Source organism: Phacochoerus africanus, chromosome 16 (genome assembly GCF_016906955.1).
Source record: "Phacochoerus africanus isolate WHEZ1 chromosome 16, ROS_Pafr_v1, whole genome shotgun sequence".
NCBI classification, from domain to species: domain Eukaryota; kingdom Metazoa; phylum Chordata; class Mammalia; order Artiodactyla; family Suidae; genus Phacochoerus; species Phacochoerus africanus.
Genome location: NC_062559.1, coordinates 29,428,922 through 29,449,107, shown reverse-complemented (window position 1 = coordinate 29,449,107; position 20,186 = coordinate 29,428,922). Strand labels below are relative to the sequence as shown.

General features: G+C 39.1%; 1 protein-coding gene across 1 annotated transcript in view; it reads left to right on the top strand.

Moving 5' to 3' along the window:
* MET (MET proto-oncogene, receptor tyrosine kinase) overlaps window positions 1-20,186 on the top strand; it is a 115,727-nt gene that overhangs the window by 51,329 nt on the left and 44,212 nt on the right. The window contains exons 3-5 of the mRNA XM_047763212.1: window positions 5,016-5,207; window positions 15,794-15,925; window positions 16,842-17,015. Coding sequence (XP_047619168.1) covers window positions 5,016-5,207; window positions 15,794-15,925; window positions 16,842-17,015 — 498 coding nt within the window. The remainder of the gene's footprint in view (window positions 1-5,015; window positions 5,208-15,793; window positions 15,926-16,841; window positions 17,016-20,186) is intronic.

Sequence of the window (20,186 nt, the reverse complement as noted above, 5' to 3'; positions counted from 1 at the left end):
TATAATGGTATATTCATGTATATAAAAGAATAGTGTACTATATATATGTATGTATTGTGTGTGTATGAAAAAAAAATGCTAATTTTCTACCATGGACTTTAGAAGAGAGCCAGGCAGATAAAATGAGAGACATGAAAGCCAGTGAGGAACACCTAGCCTGGGGCAGAGGTACAGGGGTGGCTGGAGGGCTGCAAAGGAGAGATACTGCGGAAAGAGTTTAGTCAGACTAAGCAACTGCTGGATGTGAGAGATATTAGAGAAAGAGGAGTTGGTGATGATTGAAAGTCAAAGTTACCAAAATAGAAAAACTATAATGTTTGTTAACCAAAATAGGTGACAAAGAGGTAGATTTGAGAGTCACACTGATTAGGACAGCCCAAAATGCTAGTAGTTATCTCTATGCCATGGTCCAGAAAATAATGATTAATTCCAACCTTTCTCTCAGGAAAGGAATCAAAGGTAAATCTACATTTCCTACTTGGAAGAGTTGTGGGTTCACATGTTAAATGATAACTTTTGTTAAGTGATTCCAACTCTCTGAGAGTTACAACTTCCCTGACTCTCAGTTTCTTACACACAAAATGAGAGGCTGGAGTAAAATGGTCTCTAAGGCCCTTTCCATTTCTGTAATTGTGCAATTCTTGGAACTTTGCCCAGAGTAGTAAGCAGTAGCAAAAGCAATTCATGAGCCTGAGAATCAGAGAGAATTAAATTTGAATGCCTGTTCCAGTATGAACTTGTGGCTGCCACTCTTGGCTGCCCTGGGTCTCCTTCTCCTGAAACTCAGTGTGGTGAAACCTCACAGGGCTTGTACATGAAAATACCCAACTCAGTGCCTGGAGAATGTAGGTACAGGGTAAAGATTTCCTCCCTCCTTTCCTTCCTCCTTCTTCCTCCCTTTGTTAACAAAGGGAAAGCATTAGTCTGTCTCCTTAAATGGTACTGGGGTGAAACTTTCTCTGTAGACTCTTCTACAGTGCCCCCCCAAAACAGGTGTTGTACTAGAGAACAGCTTTCAACCACCTATGTTCAGTTTTACCCCAAAGCACAAGACTTCCTGGCTTTAAGAGAAGCGTGAGTGGGAGCTTCTGTTGTGGCTCAGCGAAAATGAATTTGATTAGCATCCATGAGGATGCAGGTTCAATCCCTGGCCTCGATCAGTTAAGGATGCAGTGTTGCTGTGAGCCGTGGTGTAGATCGCAGATGCAGTTCGGATCCCACGTTGCTGTGGCCATGGTGTAGCCCTGCAGCTATAGCTCCCATGTGATCCCTAGCCTGGGAACCTCCATATGCCAAAGGGTTGGCCCGAAAAAGAAAAAAAAAAAAAAGAGAGAGAGAAACATGAGTGGCAAGGAGACTCCTGGCAGGGGTCTACAGTTGTTCTCCAGCTGGATCCAATCCCACCCCAAATGTCACACCCAGGAACTGTGTGTAAAGTGAGAATAAGTCATTCTATCTTCCCTGCACAAATGAGCAACAAACACTTTCACTCATTATGTGTAAGGGACACAGTGAATCAGATGGTTGTTTCATTGTATTTACACAGTGCTTTATCTTTGCAATGCTAAGAGCTTAAATCAAGGCTTCCTAAAATAGTTAAATTCTACTATTCAAGCTTAAAGACAACATGCGGCTCTGTAAGCCAGTTCCTACCACCCTGACCCCAGGTGTCAAATTTATCAGGATTCTCAGAGGGAAGAGACAAGGAGTAGTCCCCTCTCCTGAAGTGAACACTGACTGGAATGTTACTTTTTCCTAGAAACTAGTGCCTCTACCCCTCTCCTGGTGATCTCAGCTGTGGAGAAAATGAAAAAGGAAAAAGTTTGGGTCCCTGTCTTATGAAATTTGAATGTCACTTGAACCTGACAAGATGTTTGATCTGGGGCTCCGAATTGCACAATTTTTCAAGATCAGGGAGTTCCGTAGATCCTATTTCAACATTGTTCAGTGTTTCTAAACTTTGGAATTTATTTAGGAGGGAAATAGAGACTTAACTAAATCCTGTCAGTCCTTAAGGAAGTACCATTTAGAGACCTTACTATTTCCTCAAAGAGAAGCCTTGAAGTATGCAGTATTTACATAACTGATGCAGAGTTCTACATTTATTAAGTCTTGCAGGTGAGAAAACAGACACATAGAAGCTAAAGGTCTGGTCCTGTTGCTCTTTCTCCATTTAGAAAAGATCAGCAAGTTCCTGCAGGTTTCCATGCACTTTGAAATGCATCTCACCTCCATTCTCCAGCTCCTCCATTCAGCAAGGCAGACCACAAAGCAAGCTGGGTAGGCAGATGGGCTTTATCCCTGGGTTACTTTGCAAATGCATTGATATTTCAGCAGTCTGTGGTTAAATACCTACTGTGTGCTAGGCATGATACACAGTGGGAATAAAAGATGAATGAGACAATTTCTGGCCTCTTCTTGATAGTAGGCTGCTACTAGTTTATAGCTTACCTGTCTTCTCCGTATGTGGCAAACTGTTTTATATCCTGATGAATTCATCATATCTCCACCAGCACTGAACCCCAGGTCAAATCTCAGGCTTTAAAGTTCCCAGAAAGCCACCTAGATATAGAAAAAAAGGGAGTTTCTGTTGTAGCTCAGCGGTAATGAATCTGACTAGTATCCATGAGGACTCAGGTTCGATCTCTGGCCTTGCTCAGTGGATTAAGGATCCGGTGTTGCTGTAAGCTGTGGTGTAGGTCACAGACATAGCTCAGATCCTGCGTTGCTGTGGCTGTGGTATGGGCCAGCAGCTACAGCTAGCCTGGGAACTTCCATATGCTGCAGGTGCAGACCTAAAAAGACTGAAAAAAAAAAGGTAAAAATAAGCAAGAAACAAAATCACAGCAGCTGACTCTGAAGAGCAGCCACCACTATAATGGAACACTTGAGAAGGCCTTTGATTTAAAACTGGCCTTTTCTCATTTAAGAAGCTTCCCTAGTTCTGTATCTCTCTGCGAAATGGATGATTGATCACCAATGGAAATTTAATTACCAGTTAATTGGTTACTATTGAATTGATGGTACATCTCAGTTATCTGCTACTCCTCAAAGCAATCCATAGCACTTTAGCAAAGAAAATCTTCTAATTAAATAGTGAAATAGCACTCATTAATATATCAAAAAATGTCTGGAACTAGAACATATTATTATGTCAGTGGGTTTAGCATCTCAGAGACTATCTGTTAGCTAACATCTCACCATTTAAAATGAAGAAGTAATTGTTGCTATATAAAACAGCTTTTTAAGTAACATTTAACCATAAAAGTTAATAGATATAAGAACTTTGCATTCTATCTGACAGAAGTTTGACATTAAGGAGTAAAGTTATTTTACATAAGGATAACAATTTTTTATTTCAGTTTGTTCTTAAATACTAAGTTGGTTTGAAATATACGCTAATGACTTTCTGACTATTACAAATATAGTAGAACAATAATAGAAAATCTCAAATCTTCAAGTCATTTTCCTGGATTTGTAACTACACACAAAGATGTGTAAAAATGAGCTCCTCTCTTTTTCTTCAAAGTTAGACTTGTTTTCCTTATACATCTTCTTGCCCCCACCCCCATTATCTGCCCCAAACTTTCCAATTTGCAATTATCTTGTGAGGAGCTGCTCACTCCATTTGTCCCTCATAAACTCTTAAACTACCCCCATTCCAAAAAAAGAAAAAAGAGCTTTAATAATATTGGTTCATATCTTCACATTCATTCTGTATCTACCCATAATTAATTTACTAAGTGATTTGGTTTCCACTTAGGTCATGTTGAGCCTGAGGTCTTTGAGAGATCTGAGTACAGATTTCATAGGCCGTTTGATAAATGCACAGTCAGCTCAGAGAAGCAAAGTAGCCTGGAGGTACAAATGTGTGTGTCAACTAAATAGTAATAGACATCACAGAAAAAAACTGAGATGTACTTGGGAGAGAGGATGAAGAGTGAGCAGAAGAACAGCCCTAGGATGGAACCTTGAGAAACCCTAATATTGATGGGCAAACATGGATGGTCCTTCAAAGGCGACAGATGTTACAGTCTGAGAAGCAGTAGAAGGAGAACCAGGAGACTGAAATGCCAAGATGAAGGGAGGAATCCACAGTGCTTAATTGTCATGTATTAGTGAACAATATTTTTTAAATCTTTTCATTTGAAGTTAAAGCTAAAAGATAAATACTTCATTGGGTGGTAATTGTCTTTTTGTAACCTGGTTATTAAGGCATTTGATGTACAACACTTACATTTTTTAAGCTTTTCACCATAATGAGGACAAATACTCTGTGTTCTCTGTGTACTGGGTTCTATTGTAAGAGATTTCTATAAGCTAGCTTATTTAATCTTTAAAATAGCTCTGTAAGGCAGGTACATTTCTGTAATTCTCTCAACTTTACAAATAGGGGAACTAAATAGAGATAACATGAATTTCACAAACACAGAGAGATTAGAGAAATTACATAAAACAAATAACCATTAGGGCCCAGGATTTGATCCAGGCACCTGGGTCTGGGTCCATGCACTGCTGCCTCCCCATGGGCTATCTGTCAAGCATTACTCCCTGCCACCCCAGGGCACACAAATGCACAACGACACAAATTTTAAAATATAATGTCCCAGTGTGAGTCTAACATTTATGATTATTCTAGCTGCAATTCATTTCATTGGGCTTGCCTGCTAGAAGCATTACTTTTATATCCAGGGCTGAGACATTCATAGTTTTGTTTTTCTTTTACTGACACCAGCTAAGTTCCATTTTTATGTACGTACATATCAAACCATGGTACAAACTGTAATGGTAAGATTTGCCCCTGAAGTTAGAGTCCACATGTACACAACAGCACCTATCAGTACTGGAGTCATTTAGGTCACTAGAATTGTTTCTGCCTCTCTGGGGCTATTTGTCTATTTGCATGATTCTCCTTTCTATCCCCTTCCAAGCTCTGAAAAGACACACCAAAAAGTTTCTTAACATCTTGCTCACATCTGGATTCACATTAATTCTATGATCATATTTTATTCCAGACACTTTTGAGAAATTCATCAGGCTGTGAAGTGCGCAGTGATGAATATCGAACAGAGTTTACCACAGCTTTGCAGCGAATTGACTTATTCATGGGCCAGTTCAACCAAGTCCTCTTAACATCCATATCCACCTTCATTAAAGGAGACCTCACCATCGCTAACCTCGGGACGTCAGAGGGTCGATTCATGCAGGTACATACTTTCTGAGAATGGCTGGGTCTGCTTTGTCCAGTGTTACACAGTTAATTTGCTTGTTTTTGCAGTAAGGGGTTTGCAAATACTGTCAAGTGAAAATCACAGTAGAAGCTAGACACACAGACTGAAAGCAAAACAATGAAGTCTGATCCCCTTTTTATGAAGTGCATGGCCTATTTTTGTTAAATTCTCAAAGCATTCAGTTTAAATGTGGTTGCTTTAGTTTTCTTGCCTGGAATGGTTTGGTGGTGGGTTTTTTTTTTTTTTTCTATTCATGATTTCTATCACATGATTGGAAAAATAAAATGAAACAAAGCACTTCCAGGCGATGTTTTCCTATTTCAAGGGAAGCCACAGATCAAAGGAAAGCTATTGTGTGAACTGTGCGTCTCCATGAGAAGAAACATTCACATCATTGAGAAATATTGGCAGGAGTTAGGAAGGGACGTTATCATCAAAATCCCATTGTAACTCCAGCTCTCCTGATTCTGCAAAATGATGGGGTCAGACACAAAGAAGTGCAAACACTGGGGGGGAAAAGATCTGGATTTTGTTAAGAAATGCTTTTAATGGATAGCAACAGTATTTCCATACAATGAAAGTTCACATTTCAAACTTGCAGTTAAAGTGCTTCCTAGATACAGGAACCCTGGCACTTTGCAGAAATTAAAATGCTCTTGTATTGAGTCTGTTTTACTGCTTTAATAGTTATTGGTAGTGCTTTCAAAATGAGTTCATTAATAGATTCTTGGTTAATGCATAATGACAGTGGTAGCTATGGAAATGTTGACTTTCCACAAAGACTAGAAATTTCTTTTAAAGAGAATGTTTATTTCTTAATCATCTGACGTAATTAACATCCTAGTCAGACAATGACTTCTAGTAAACATTAGGATGATGATGCTTTCCTATGACTTGTTCATCGTACATTCTCTACCTGTATTCTTTAACAAAACATATTTTTTAAAACGACTGCTGTCTTTATAGGAGTCAGATACTGATCATTGCAATATTTTGTTTACATCATGTTTTTCTTGTACTAGTGGACCTGGTAGAATTTTTTCAAAGTCATAAAACATGCAAATAAAGCATTCTCACCTCAAAATGAATCACATAGATCCCGTTGTCTAGATGGTCCCACACTTAGTTTCCCCTCCTCCCACTGCTCACACTTAACTACTCTTTTTCTCCCCTTTCCCTCTCTACCGGCCCAGTGTTGTTATTTACACACTTCAGACCATTTAATTCTGTCCTCAACTTCTCAGAATGTGCAGGAGAGATGCCCTGCACACAAGCAGGCTAACGTATTTGAAATACAGTCATATCTATTACCCTTGTAAAACATGTCATATAATGTGGTGTTTACATGTGTTTTTAGTTTACATTGGTATTATTCTACAGAATTCAAAAAAAATATGAAGTTGAGAGAAGTGAGCATCTATTGCATTCCTACTCTGTTCACTGTATTGCTTTGCTTCCCTTTATCTTTTTTCTGCTTTTCTTTTTTTTTTTGCTATTTCTTGGGCGCTCCCACTGCATATGGAGGTTCCCAGGCTAGGGGTCTAATCGGAGCTGCAGCCACCGGCCTACGCCAGAGCCACAGCAACCACAGCTCATGGCAACGCCGGATCGTTAACGCACTGAGCAAGGGCAGGGCCCGGAACCCGCAACCTCATTGTTCCTAGTCGAATTCGTTAACCACTGCGCCACGACGGGAACTCCTTCTTTTTTTCTTGTCTATTACTTTGCCAATCCAGTTTCATATTAGTAAGCTTTTTATAGTCACTTTAGTTCTGACACTTTTTTAAATCATAAGGTTTCTGGACTATTTCCAGATTTTAAAGTTCTAATAAAATTTCATTTTTAGATAAATTGCTTTAATAACTGAGTAAATTCTGCTGTGTGACAGATTGCACAACCCAAGTGATATGTTAACAATATACATCAGTCTCATTATAATAGAAATGCTGTGGTAAATGTTTTATTCCTGTCTCCTAGCATTTTCAAAACATATACCTGTGCATCCATAACACCAAAGATGAAAATAAATATATAAGTAGATATTTGTTTTATGAAAAGCACTGATATCCCTAAATTTTTTTAAAACCAAGTGGCTCATAATTCATCAAATATATATCAGGAACGTAATAATTTTGCTTTACTAGGCAGATAAGTCAAACAAAGGAAACAGTGACACAGAACCTGACTCTGAGGAGCTAAAATTTTCATATGGGAGACAAAAACATGTACCTGATACCAAGAGTTGAGGAGACAAAGACTTAAAAGACAAAGAGCTACTGAGAACCACGGAGGGAGAATCTATTTCTCTGACACTTGCCCAAGAGAATTCCATTCAGTACAATTTTATGTAAATAAACCCAAACCATTTGAAGGATCAAAGAATGAACATCACTGAAATCCAGTTTGTTTATAGCAAATAATGCTGGAGGCAGACTTAGGAGTGCAGCAGAAACTTGGGGATCATCCAGCTTAATCTATCTGAGCAGTAACCTACCAAATTTTGTAAATGTTTTGACTGCACTGAAGTGCTAAATCTGTGGCCAAGCCTAAGTTTCCACAACCCAGGTTTTAATAATGCTGTGAAGTTTCTGTTACAAAATAGAATGGACATAATTTTTTTTTCCCAAAGACAGCTGCCATACTTGAAAAGGAACAGAAAAATGATTTTACTTCCTTCCTACCCTGAAGCCTAAAGGCAAAATTACTTTGCAAATGTTTTCTCCCAAGAGTTTGCAGCTGTTTCTGCCTCTCCTATTGTGCTTATATTCAGCTCTGGCTGGGAATACAAGCTTCAGCCCCAGCTGTTGGGTGCAAAGTGAATCAGGTATTTCACAGTGGTTATTTGATTAGAAAGAATTATATTGTTTAGCTAACAATATTATATGTATGGAAGAGAAGACATTTTTGACATGTTTCTAACATTTAAACGTGTAACATCTCATACGGGTGCAGCTCTGTCTAAATACACTGATGGGTACATGTATTCAAGTCTATCTGTAGAGCCATGTCAATAAAGACATAGATTCGAAAAACAGTTTTTATTTATGTGATCACTCTCTTGGGGTGCTTTGAAGTAGAATAATATGATAAGCAGTGTTTGAGATAGTATAAATAAATAGTAAGAATGCTCCTTCTTACAAAATTTGGAGGGGGAGGGGATGTAGAGGAGAGTAAGGCTGGGGAACATGGGCTCAGTGTGCAGGACTACTTGGGAGGGGGAAGCAGGATACTCATGAAGATCACAGGACTAATCACAGGGATTGCCTACATCTCCCCTCCTGAGCTCCTCGTCTAATCTACATCCAAAAACAATACTTGCTTGATTTTTTTTTTAACAGCACTTATATAAGGCCTTTAATCTCTAGATGCAAGGCATTGCTATTAAAATATTTGTGCATGACTGTCAGGCCAGGGAGAGTGAGTAGGTGGGGGTGGAATGGGGGTTGGGAGGCACTTTCAAGATTTGTCTTAAACTCAGCTCTACAGTCATGGGGCAGCTACCTTGTCTATTTACATTGGCCATTGCCTGAGTGCTATCACAGATATCATTAGCTTCTTTGGCATCATCCTTGCTCTTCTCCCATCCCTCTCCTAATTCCCTGGTGCTTTTACCACCCATAACCCCTTTTCTCTTGTGCCTCTTAACTGGACCAGTTGTTCTTAAGCAAGAAACTTCAAGAGGAAGGGATCTCCTGAAAAGATATCCTTAGATGATCATTACTTTGACCACTACTTCCGTTAGTAATCAGTGAACTTGAGAATAATTACTCACTTCCAGTAAGAAGAATCAGTCCATCTACTGACCTCCTGTCTCCAAATTTCTTCAGTTCCTGTGCCACCATCATGGTATGCCAACTCTGTGTTGGAAGCCTGCAGCATACATTATATTTGGAATTACTGCTGTTTTGGAGAATGTAGACACGATCATCAATTCATCAGTGTCGGAGGAAACAGCCAAATGAAGCTTGAACTTGAATATTTCTCTTCGGGGATTACTAGTTTATCTGTCTCTTTTATAAAATACTCAGATAAAAATACCATCTGCCTTTTTTTAAAGGCGTATATCAAGTTAGTTATATTTCCTAAAGAATGGCAGCTTTGGTATATTTCTTTAGAAGAAAATATACATCATGGGTTCTGAAATTGCTTTTATGTGAAAAAGAATGTATTGTAAATAATAATTTCAGAGTTATGCCAATAACAAAAAAATTAAGCCCAGTTCATATATAGTCTCCTATAATAAATTAATGCATGTTCTTGAAATACATATTTCTTATAAACGGTTTTAGGCATAGAAATCTAAAACATCGTGAGTATTTGAAACCATGAGAAGATGCTAAGTTTTTGTTTTATTTTTTGGTAGCAGGGATAACTGGAATTTCATGTTTGGGTGCTTATTTGAAAAAATGGAGAGACATTTTAAAACATGAAATATATTTATCAATAGTTTTTTCAAAATTCAGGCAGATACACTGTATCAAATATACTGCAGTCATTATATTTGGAATATTGACTTAAAAGTATAAGATTTTTAAAATTTTTACAAATTTGCTAGCTTATTTTGTTTTTAGATACTTGAAATTTTTTGCAAAGGTCTCTTTGAAATTTTTTACAAAGGTCTTGTTATTGACTCATCTCAACTCAACTTGACTCATTTCAAAAAGTTGAAACTCTCATACATAACAGTATTGGAATAGTAAAGAAAATTGTTTCACTTTTTGTACATTCCTGGCCTTTGTAGTGTCAAGCTGATATAGAAGGACTTATGCCCATTTACCAGAAAGAGTGAAAGAACAGAGTAAAGTTTAATTTAATTCAACTTTTGCCACCTGGTACTTTGTCTCACTACTTCTAATTTTGAATTGTCAGCACCAATATACTTATTATGTTTCATTTTTTTCTATCCCAGAAAACTATTTATATTCTTGGTTGAAACAAAACTCTTCATATGTGATTTCTTTCTAAACAAATACCAATTTCTCTCACATATTTAAGATATAAACCTATGGCTGGTGTTTTATTCTGTTTGGGCCACTAACAAATTACCATAGTCTAGGTGGCTTAAAAAAAAAACAACATTTTGGAGTTCCTATTGTGGCTCTGCAGGTTAAGAATCCAACTAGTGTCCATGAGGATACAGGTTCAATCAGTGCATTAAAGACCCAGTGTTGCCTCAAGCTGCAACATAGGCCACAGATGAAGTTCAGATCCAGTATTGTTGTGGCTGTGGTGTAGGCCAGCAGCTGCAGCTCAGCTTCCATCCCTAGCCTGGGAACTTCCCTATGCTGCAGGTACAGCCCTAAAAAGAAAAAATATATATATTTCTCACAGTTCTGGAAGCTGGGAAGTCCAAGATCAAGGTGCCAGCAGATCTGGTGTCTGGTAAAGGCCTGCCTCCTAGTCCATAGGTTGCCATCATCTTGCTGTGTCCTCACATAGTAGAAAGAGGGCAAGTTCTCTGAGATCCCATTTATAGGGCACTAATCTCATTCATGAGAGCTTCACCCTCCTGATCTAATCAGCTCCCAAAGGCCTCATTTCCTGAAACCATCACACTGGGGATTAATCACATTGGGAATTAGGATTTCAACATATGAATTTTGCAGGGACACAGTTTATTGCACCAAGCAATAAGCAAGAGGCATCAAAAGTCGTACCCTGAAAATGCAAATTAAATTCTTGAAGATTGTCTAAATATCTGAAACATTAAAAAAAAAATCCCTCCATCAAGGCTTAAGTTGCTTCTTATTTCAGTTTATTGCTATATCTAAACAAGAAATATGCCTTTCGGGCCTGCTATAGTGTATCTGTATGTATCAGGAACTACCGAGAAAGCAGACTCACTCCCTGGACCTGTAAGGTCACATGCAGTTATAAACCAGTTTATTTAGTAATGATGTTGTCACCTTTATTCACATTTTCTTCTCTCAATTCCTGTTTTTTCTCAAGGAATCTCAAACTAATAATTTGCCTCACCTTTCATTTAAAACAAAGTTTTCCTTATTCCTTAAAATAAATTTCTATTTTTCTTAACTTTTAAATTAGAAATCAATCTAGACGATATCAAAGGTTCCATTCTATTTGCCTAGAAACAGAATGCATATTTTTTATAAAAGGAAAATTCACTTTAATCTTCAAAGTAAAGTAACACCTGGAGAAGGCGCTGTATCTCCCATTCTGATTCTCCTAGTGAGAATCCATTGTTGTTCCTTCTATATCTCCCCCACCTCCAGCCTCTCTAGATCCCTGTTTTACAAAAGTCTAGTCTGACCATGACATATGTTCATCAGGGCACTGGTTGGGAGGCTGAGCAGGTGATGCCCAAGTATCAGTCTCAGGCAGGAGGAATGGATGGAAGGCTGTGAACTTCCAGAAGTAAACTTGTCTTTTACTTCATTTAAGGAAACTTTTGGCAGAGAACCAAACCAAAGCCACAATGAAGTACTACTTCACACCTACTAGGATAGCAATAATCACGAAAATGGAAAATAACAAATGTCAATAAGGATGCAGAGAAATAGGAACCCTCGTACATTGCTAACTGGAATTAGAATTGTGCAGCCCCTATAGAAAATGGTCTGGCAGTTCCTCAAAAAGTTAAACAGAGTTACCATAAGACATAACAATTCCACTCTTAGGTATATACCGAAGAGAAGTGGAAATATATGTTCTCACCAAAAGTTATACTTAGATGTTCATAGCGGTATTATCCACAATAGCGAAAAAGTAGAAACCACTCAAACATTTATCCACTGATAAATTGATAAATAAAATATAGTATAGTCATACAAAAGAATATTATTTGACAATAAAAAGGAGTGAAGTACTGATACACTTTCTAACATGGGTGAATCTTAAAAACATGCTAAGCAAAAGAAGCCAGTCACAAAAACCCCGTATTTCAGGATTCCATTTATATGAAATGTCCATAATAGAAAAATCTGTAAAGGTAGAAAGTAGATTAATGGTTGCCAGGAATTAGAAGGTATGAGGGTCTGGAGTGGATGATGGCAAAGGGGTGTGAGGTTTCTGTTTGAAGTGATAAAAATATTCCAAAATTAGTTGTAATGGTTGCACAAATCTGTGAGTATACATAAAAAACCACTGGATTGTCTAATTTTTAAAAATGGGGAGAAAACCACATGCTATGTGAGAAATAAAATCTCGTATTTAATTATATTCATCCTTCATAAAGTTAAATTCTAAAACAGTTTAATCAAAAATAAAATTCTATGCGTGAGGTGAAGAGGTCTGGCCATGATGTATTTATAGATATATTGCACAAAATTACTTTGTTCAGGGTCATGAATTCAGGGCCCTAGTTACAAGGTTTTATTTTATTTGTGCATGTATTTCTTGCCCATATCCTCTCCCAGATAATTTGAGATTATAGCTACAACAATTGAGTGAATTCAGATTCCTCCCTACTTCCTCACCCTAAAACATATTAGTCTTACAATTTCAGAAACATTAAAGAAAAGATTTTGAGATCTAAATACTAAGGATTAGAGGTCAACACAGTAGAAACTCAGTTCTGTTCCTTAATGATTGTCCTAAGGCTGCCAGGTGATTTATCATAAGAAATAAATTTAAATGCTAGATTCTGTTGTCCTTAGAAATATCTCCGTAACAACAAAAAGGAACTTGCAAACATTGACTCAGGGGTATTTTGAGAGTGAAAGTGGTTACTCAATTATTTAGAATTCTTGCAATAAGAGAAAGTGAGGAATTAATGATAGAAAGGCATTCTTGGCATTTTATAGCAAATAGGTATCCCTCCAGAGAAAGGGCTAACGGTCAGCTAAAAAGATATTTGCGTCTTTGATACAACTTCTTAAAACTCCAAGAAGTCATCTCACTTTTCCACACAGCTTCCCTGTCTTCTCTGCTTCACCTCATTTCCTATACCAAGCGACACTCATCCTAGCGCCTGATCAAAAGTAGAGGCTGCCATCTGTACTAATAACATTTCCTCTGTGCCATCAAAAACTCTAGGTGCAGAATCTTTCTCCTTAGGCACACTTAACTTGTGCAGCCAAGATTACTAAAACAAGGAGTGTTTGGCAAGGCAAATATATTGTGAAATTTGTTTTAGTGCTTTGACTCACAAGTGGCTCTTGGGAGCTCTGAGGTGAAGTTTTTTATTGGTATTTGCTCTGGTTCTCCAAGGGTATATCAGTTGAGTGTTTAAGAAGAGGTCAAGCAAACAGATTCTGGCATGAGATAAAGCTCCTTGGAAACCTGCCTCTTGTACTTTCTAGCTAAAATTTTCGTATTTTCTTTATAGGAAATAATAATACTGACCCTGTAGGATTATTGTGAGTAAACAAAATATCTGTTTAAAGCACTCAGCACAATGCCCAGCTCAATTACCATCATAAATGGTATTCTCCAGACAAAAAGTCTTAACAGGGAATGCATCATATCACTCTGTCCACATCCCAGAGATACAAAGAGCTTTATGAGAAAAGAAAGGTTAATCCTTTCTGGGAAATGAATGTTTGGATGGGCTTCAGATATTTGATAAAGTTAAAGATGATGACCTATTAATTAAGAAGGGATTGCTTATTATAGATAAAGGAAAAGATAGTAAAAAGAGCAAAAAGATAGAAGGGAAAAAAGTAGTAGGAGTTGACTATTATGTAGCAATTCTGAATAGAATGGAAGGTACAGAAGAGACAGACAGAAAATGCAAAAATCTGTAGGAATGTTCAAAGGGATGAGTAATCGCCAATGAGGTGAAAAGCACAGGATGAGACAGAGCAGACTAACTGATAGTCTGCTTGTAACCAGCACCAAAAGGGAGGTAGAACTGGTCATTGAACTTCCTTTTACTTTCCCTACAAAAGTCACAAGAAACTATTTGGCCCTAAATTTAGGAATAACAGTAGTTTCCATCCTTTCCCATCCTGACTAAATGACCTTTGATCCATCACTTAACTTCTGTGCAAATATAGCCACCCTGCTTAATAGAGTTGTTTTTAAAGTGTTTGGGGTAGAACAAATGTTAGGAAAAAACATCATGATGTGTAACTTTTATAGCTCTTTGTGGGTTTGGTGGTTCTCTATCAACAATCCCCTCTCTAGGAGCAAATTAGGGACTTTGGGAATCTCCCCAATTTGTGTCAAGCTACTTAACTCCTTTATTGTGCTGAAGGAAAAAACTTACCACTGGTTGCCCAGAACATTTGTATGTTCTATGTTTAATAGAGTACTAAGCAGTTCATTCCCATTTCGTGGATAAGAAAGCTGAGATAGAAGGAGTGGTTATTTAATCCTAATCTCACAGATGCCCACTTGATTTCAAACCCACAGCAAATAAATACACCTTCACTGAAAAATAAAAGGGTATTTGGAAGTTAGGCAATTTCACAAAGTCAATTTCAAGCCCAGAGCTATGCTCAGCCTTCTGCACCCCCATGGAAATACAACCTTTTGGCTTATTTGAGAATGAGAGTCCCTCTGAGTGCTCCTAAACTCGCCTATAGTTTGAGCGTTCATCTCAGCTAATAATTGGATTTTATATCTGGACTTCATTATTACTGGGTTCTAGCAACTGGGCAAATGGAAATGATATAGCTGAGAACCATCCCAAATTAGAAATACCTAACAGCAAGAATGACGCCAATCATTTCCAAGGCATTGTTAAAACCATCAGGCCTTATTATAAAGCCAGGCCAAGAAGCAGAACTTTATTTATCATCAAAATAATAATGTACGATGGGACAGTGGTTTATAAAAAATGACAGCACATAATTTCAAAGTTAGCTGAAGGCCTGTTTTGACCTCCAAAGATCTATAAATATGGCTTAAGAGTAGTAAAGCTGAAACCAGATCCAAGTCTCCAGCCTCCCACTCAGTACCCTTTCCATTACGTCAAGAGAAGCTGCCTAGTGGAAAGGGTCAGGAGGATGATTAAAAAATAATCCAGCATCCTTGTAGTATAAGTGAGGTTTTCTGTGCTGGGGAAAATTTGGGCTCCTCCGGTTTCCAATACAATAGTGAGGATTTCTCTGACTGTACTGGCTGATGGACTAGAAGCTCACCTTCCCTAGAAATCATTAAAAAATCGTTGGAGATGGAGTTCCCATCATGGCACAGTGGAAACGAATCTGACTTGGAACCATGAGGTTGTGGGTTCGATCCCTGGTCTCGCTCAGTGGGTTAAGGATCCGGCATTGCCGTGAGCTGTGGTGTAGGTCACAGAGGCGGCTCAGATCTAGCATTGCTGTGGCTGTTGGTATAGGCTGGCAGCAACAGCTCTGATTGGACCCCTAGCCTGGGAACCTCCATATGCCGTGGGTGTGGCCCTAAAAAGACAAAACAAACAAAAATCATAGGAGGAACTCTGTCCCTGGGGAGGGGTGTCAGATGAATTGCCTTCAAGGCAGGAGATTAGAAGATGTTATATGATTTACAGTGAGATAAACTGCTGGGCCTATGGCTCAAACACCCAGGAACTTGTCTAATCTGTTATTACCATTATCATCCAGGGTTTTTCACTGACAGTATATTTAAACTGAGCATGCTGGACTAAAGGTGTTTTCTGGTTTGTTTCTTAGGTTGTGGTTTCTCGACCAGGATTGTCAACCCCTCACGTGAATTTTCACCTGGATTCCCACCCTGTATCTCCAGAAGTGATCGTGGAGCCACTAAACCAAAATGGCTATACCCTGGTAGTCACTGGGAAGAAGGTAAGCCCTGTTCCCCAGGGAGGTTCCATGAATGTGGTTCCTCCTGAGTGGATATTTACAACCAGCATCACCTGTTCCTTTTTTTTTTTTTTTCCTTTTGGGCCACACACTGGGCATGTGGAATGCCAAGCCAGGGTCCGAACTCACAACACAGCAGCAACCCAAACTGCAGCAGTGACAAGGCCAGCTCCTTAACCCACTGAGCCACAAGGGAACTCCCCATGTGGCCCTTTCTAATTTCTCTCTTCATCTGGCTTCACCTCTCTTCTATCAAGTTCTTTCCTGAGTGTTCCAGAGATCTTCTGAAGTCAAGTTAAATTTTTACTCAGGGAAGATTGGACCTATGGGAGGTCCTCTTCATAATGTGAACTTCTCCTTGTGTCCTGTATTTCTCAATGAGACAAACAAACACACAGAATGAGAATTATAGTCCTAAGGGCAGAATTCTAGAGCAGGCAGATAAATCCCAAAATGTACATTGGAATCTGATGCTGGCCAGTAATCCCTTTTCTCCGAGAGAAGGAGGTGCATCTTGATGCCAGAATGATGTGTAAACTTGCTTAGAATTTCCCAGAGGTTCAAATGTGTTTTCCAGCAACTTAAATTATACTCTCTTGTTATTTTAAAATTGTCTCAGAGAGAGCAAGATATCCCTACTAAATAGAACCCGTAGCATTGCATGATAATTCTTATGTTCACTGGACAGCAATGGTAACTTTTATCACATACATGCCAAGAGCAGAGGGAAGGAAGGGATTTGTTTTTCTATTTTAATCATTAAGCATATTACATGATTTGCACAAATATTTCACATTCTGTAAAATTATCTTTACATGTATATTTGGTATATTTAGTTTTTATTTAACAAGCAACCAAAAAACCCTCTGGAAGCTCTTTCCATCACTTGTCTTCGCAGATCACCAAGATCCCGCTGAACGGCTTGGGCTGTGAACATTTCCAGTCCTGCAGTCAGTGCCTCTCTGCCCCTCCCTTTGTACAGTGTGGCTGGTGCCAGGATAAATGTGTGCAATTGGAGGAATGCCCCAGTGGGACATGGACTCAAGAGATCTGTCTGCCTACAGTCTACAAGGTAGGAGTCTGTCAGCCATCGTGTATGTTCTTTGGAAAGCATAAATCCCACTGATTAAAATTTTCAAAAATTAATGTATTCATTTAGCTTTGAAACATCAGCCCATGCACCATCTTCCTTCAAGTTTTTCCTTTAGGGTGGCATTTGGGCACATGCCTCTGGGCCCTGCATTTAAAGTGCTTGCTTCACACTCTCCTTGGGCAATTGCTCTGCCTTGGTGCTACGTGAATAAGAGTGGTGACTAGTTAGCAACACTACTCCCAATTTCCTCACAGTGGAACCTGTTCCCTTCCAACCTGTTCATTCTCTGGTTCCTCACCAGCTACTTTATCTACCAGGTGCCTAGACATGAGCCTCCACTACACACGGAGATCCACTCATGGCATAACCTGGAACCCTAAACTGGACTGTGCAAGCTAGAGATCCCAGCTGTGCTGGAGCAGGCAAAACAAGAGGTTTCGTTCTCTCTGACACATGTATGGTGGCTGTCTCACCACTGATGAGACTAGAGGTTACATCTCAGGGCAAGGTGGGAGGCAAGTGGATGGTCAACACATGTGGGTGGCTGTGCACCTTCTGTCAAAGTTCCTGGAAGAGAAGTAGAGGCACCACTGATGACTACTCTAGCCTCTCTGCTCTTTTTTTTTTTTTTTTTTTGATTTTGTGCTATTTCTTGGGCCGCTCCTGCGGCATGTGGAGGTTCCCAGGCTAGGGGTTGAATCGGAGCTGTAGCCACCGGCCTACGCCAGAGCCACAGCAACGCGGGATCCGAGCCGCGTCTGCAACCTACACCACAGCTCACGGCAACGCCGGATCGTTAACCCACTGAGCAAGGGCAGGGATCGAACCCGCAACCTCATGGTTCCTAGTCGGATTCGTTAACCACTGCGCCAGGACGGGAACTCCAAGCCTCTCTGCTCTTTGAGCCAACTCATTCTTTAATTCATTCCGCAAATATTTATTGAGTGCCTACGACACAGCTGGCACTCTTCTAGACACTGGGGAGATACAGTCCCACACAAGACAAAAGTGCCTCCTACTCTCATTTAGAGAGCTGAGCTTCTAGCAGTGGACTTTAGCCATGGCGTTGCAGCCATCCTCTCTAACTCTGTTGCTTTAAGCATGTGTTTGGCACTCTGAAAATCTCCATGGCAATTTAAAAAAAAAAATTTTTTTTCTTGATCCAAACGCATTTTACTTGAAGCTACTTCCCTGGTGAGGACTAGTGTGTATTTTCTCTGCAGAAGGGTTGGACTTTAGTAAATGGTTCTTGTGAAAGATTCAAGGTAAAGGTCTCGGCCGCCTGGTTCAAGCCCAAGTAAACAAAGTGTGCAAGTCAGAACAGGAACTGCCCCCAAGCACATGGCTGTTTTCGTTTAGCTACGGTTCAGGGAGAGATTTGTACTGGGTGACTGGGTTTTTAAACCAAATCATTTTCTGTTAGGTGTGACACAGTTATTAAGACTTAGCTTGATTAGCTAGAGAATAAACTAGAAAATATGAGGAAAACAAATATAAAGCTGTACTGTATTATTTATGCACTTTTTCTTTGTAAGTTTACTATACTTTCAAAACCATATGCAATTTTATACTTTGAAAACACATAGCCATAGCAATTTGAGACACCAGAAATCTGAACTCAGCGATTCCATGAAAGAGATATGGGGAATGTCTGAGGCGTGTGTGTGTGTGTGTGTGTCTGTGTGTGTCTTTGTGCGTGTCTTTGTGAGCGCGTGTGTGCAGTTAAATCACAACAGTTTCATTTCAAAAAACAACCAAGCTGATTTTTATATAAAGAGCAGGTTGAGAACCTGTACAAATGAAACATTTAATTTTAACCAATGTACCTCCTTTTATTAGTAATGAAAGCTATGTTAAAATGGTTAGAAACAGTAAATATCTTAGAATTTTCTGAAACCAGAGAATTTCTCATAATATTTGAATCTCCCCCTATCTCACCTCCACTAACTCCAGCACTATAGCTGGAAATTTTAAAAAGGTTGCATTGCCTCATATACGAGTCACTGAGGCTTGAGCTATACAGTTAGAAAGAAAGTCATGCAGCCGAATCCATAAATCCCTTTTGATTCATAGTTGTTAGGAAGATTTCATGCTGCACTAGAGCATGTTACTTAGCATTTATTTATTTATTTTTGTCTTTTTAGGTCTGCACCCATGGTATATGGAGGTTCCCAGGCCAGGGATCCAGTCGGAGCTGTAGCCACTGGCCTACACCACAGCCACAGCAATGCCAGATCTGAGCCTCGTCTGTGACCTACACCACAGCTCAAAGCAATGCTGGATCCTCAACCCACTGAGTGAGGTCAGGGATCGAACCTGTATCCTCATGGATACTAGTCAGATTCGTTTCCACTGCACCATGGCAGGAACTCTGACACTTAGCGTTCTTACTGCAAAAAAATAAGACAGATTATTCATCTTTTTCTTATCTGTCTTAAACACTGCAGGCACAAAACCCAGCTAATGTGTATAGAATTTCACTTTTCAATAAATGAAAGTTAACCTACTTTTCAAGGTACATGATGTTCAGTGACTGAAATTCTTTGCAGTTCCACACATGAAAGATTTCAGGATTGCAAGCCCGTTATTTTGTTTCAAATGTTACCTGATCTTTTACTTAAAGAGCAATGAAAAATGCTTCAGGAAAAGAAGAGCACTTTCCAATATATCCTGAATGTATTAGGATAAAATGTCGTATCTTGTAGGATTAGAGTTCAGTTCCAGTGAGACAATGAAACAGTTTATTAATTAATCAAAAGACTCAGATAAGAAACGGCAGTGATATTTTATGAGGGACAGGTGTTGTGCCTACAATACACTCAGTAGTATATTTGTGACATTTACTAAAGAGGCAAATTTTGATTTAAATTTTAAGATTTTTATTGTTGCTGTTTTTGTTGTTTTAGCTTTCTCATGTATCATTTTAATGGGTTGTGAAAACATGATCATTTAAATCATTTTCACCTGTGAAAGGACAATAGCTATGTTTGTGGCTATTTCTACCCTACCCAGACCCAGCCTTCATGGCTTTATGCCGGACACTCATTTCCTTCCCACAGAGTTGCTCTACCCTCAGGATAACTCAGAGTTTGCCAGCCCATTGTTGGTATTGTCCAAGGGTGTGCAGTCCAAGATTGCGTCCTTCCTTTT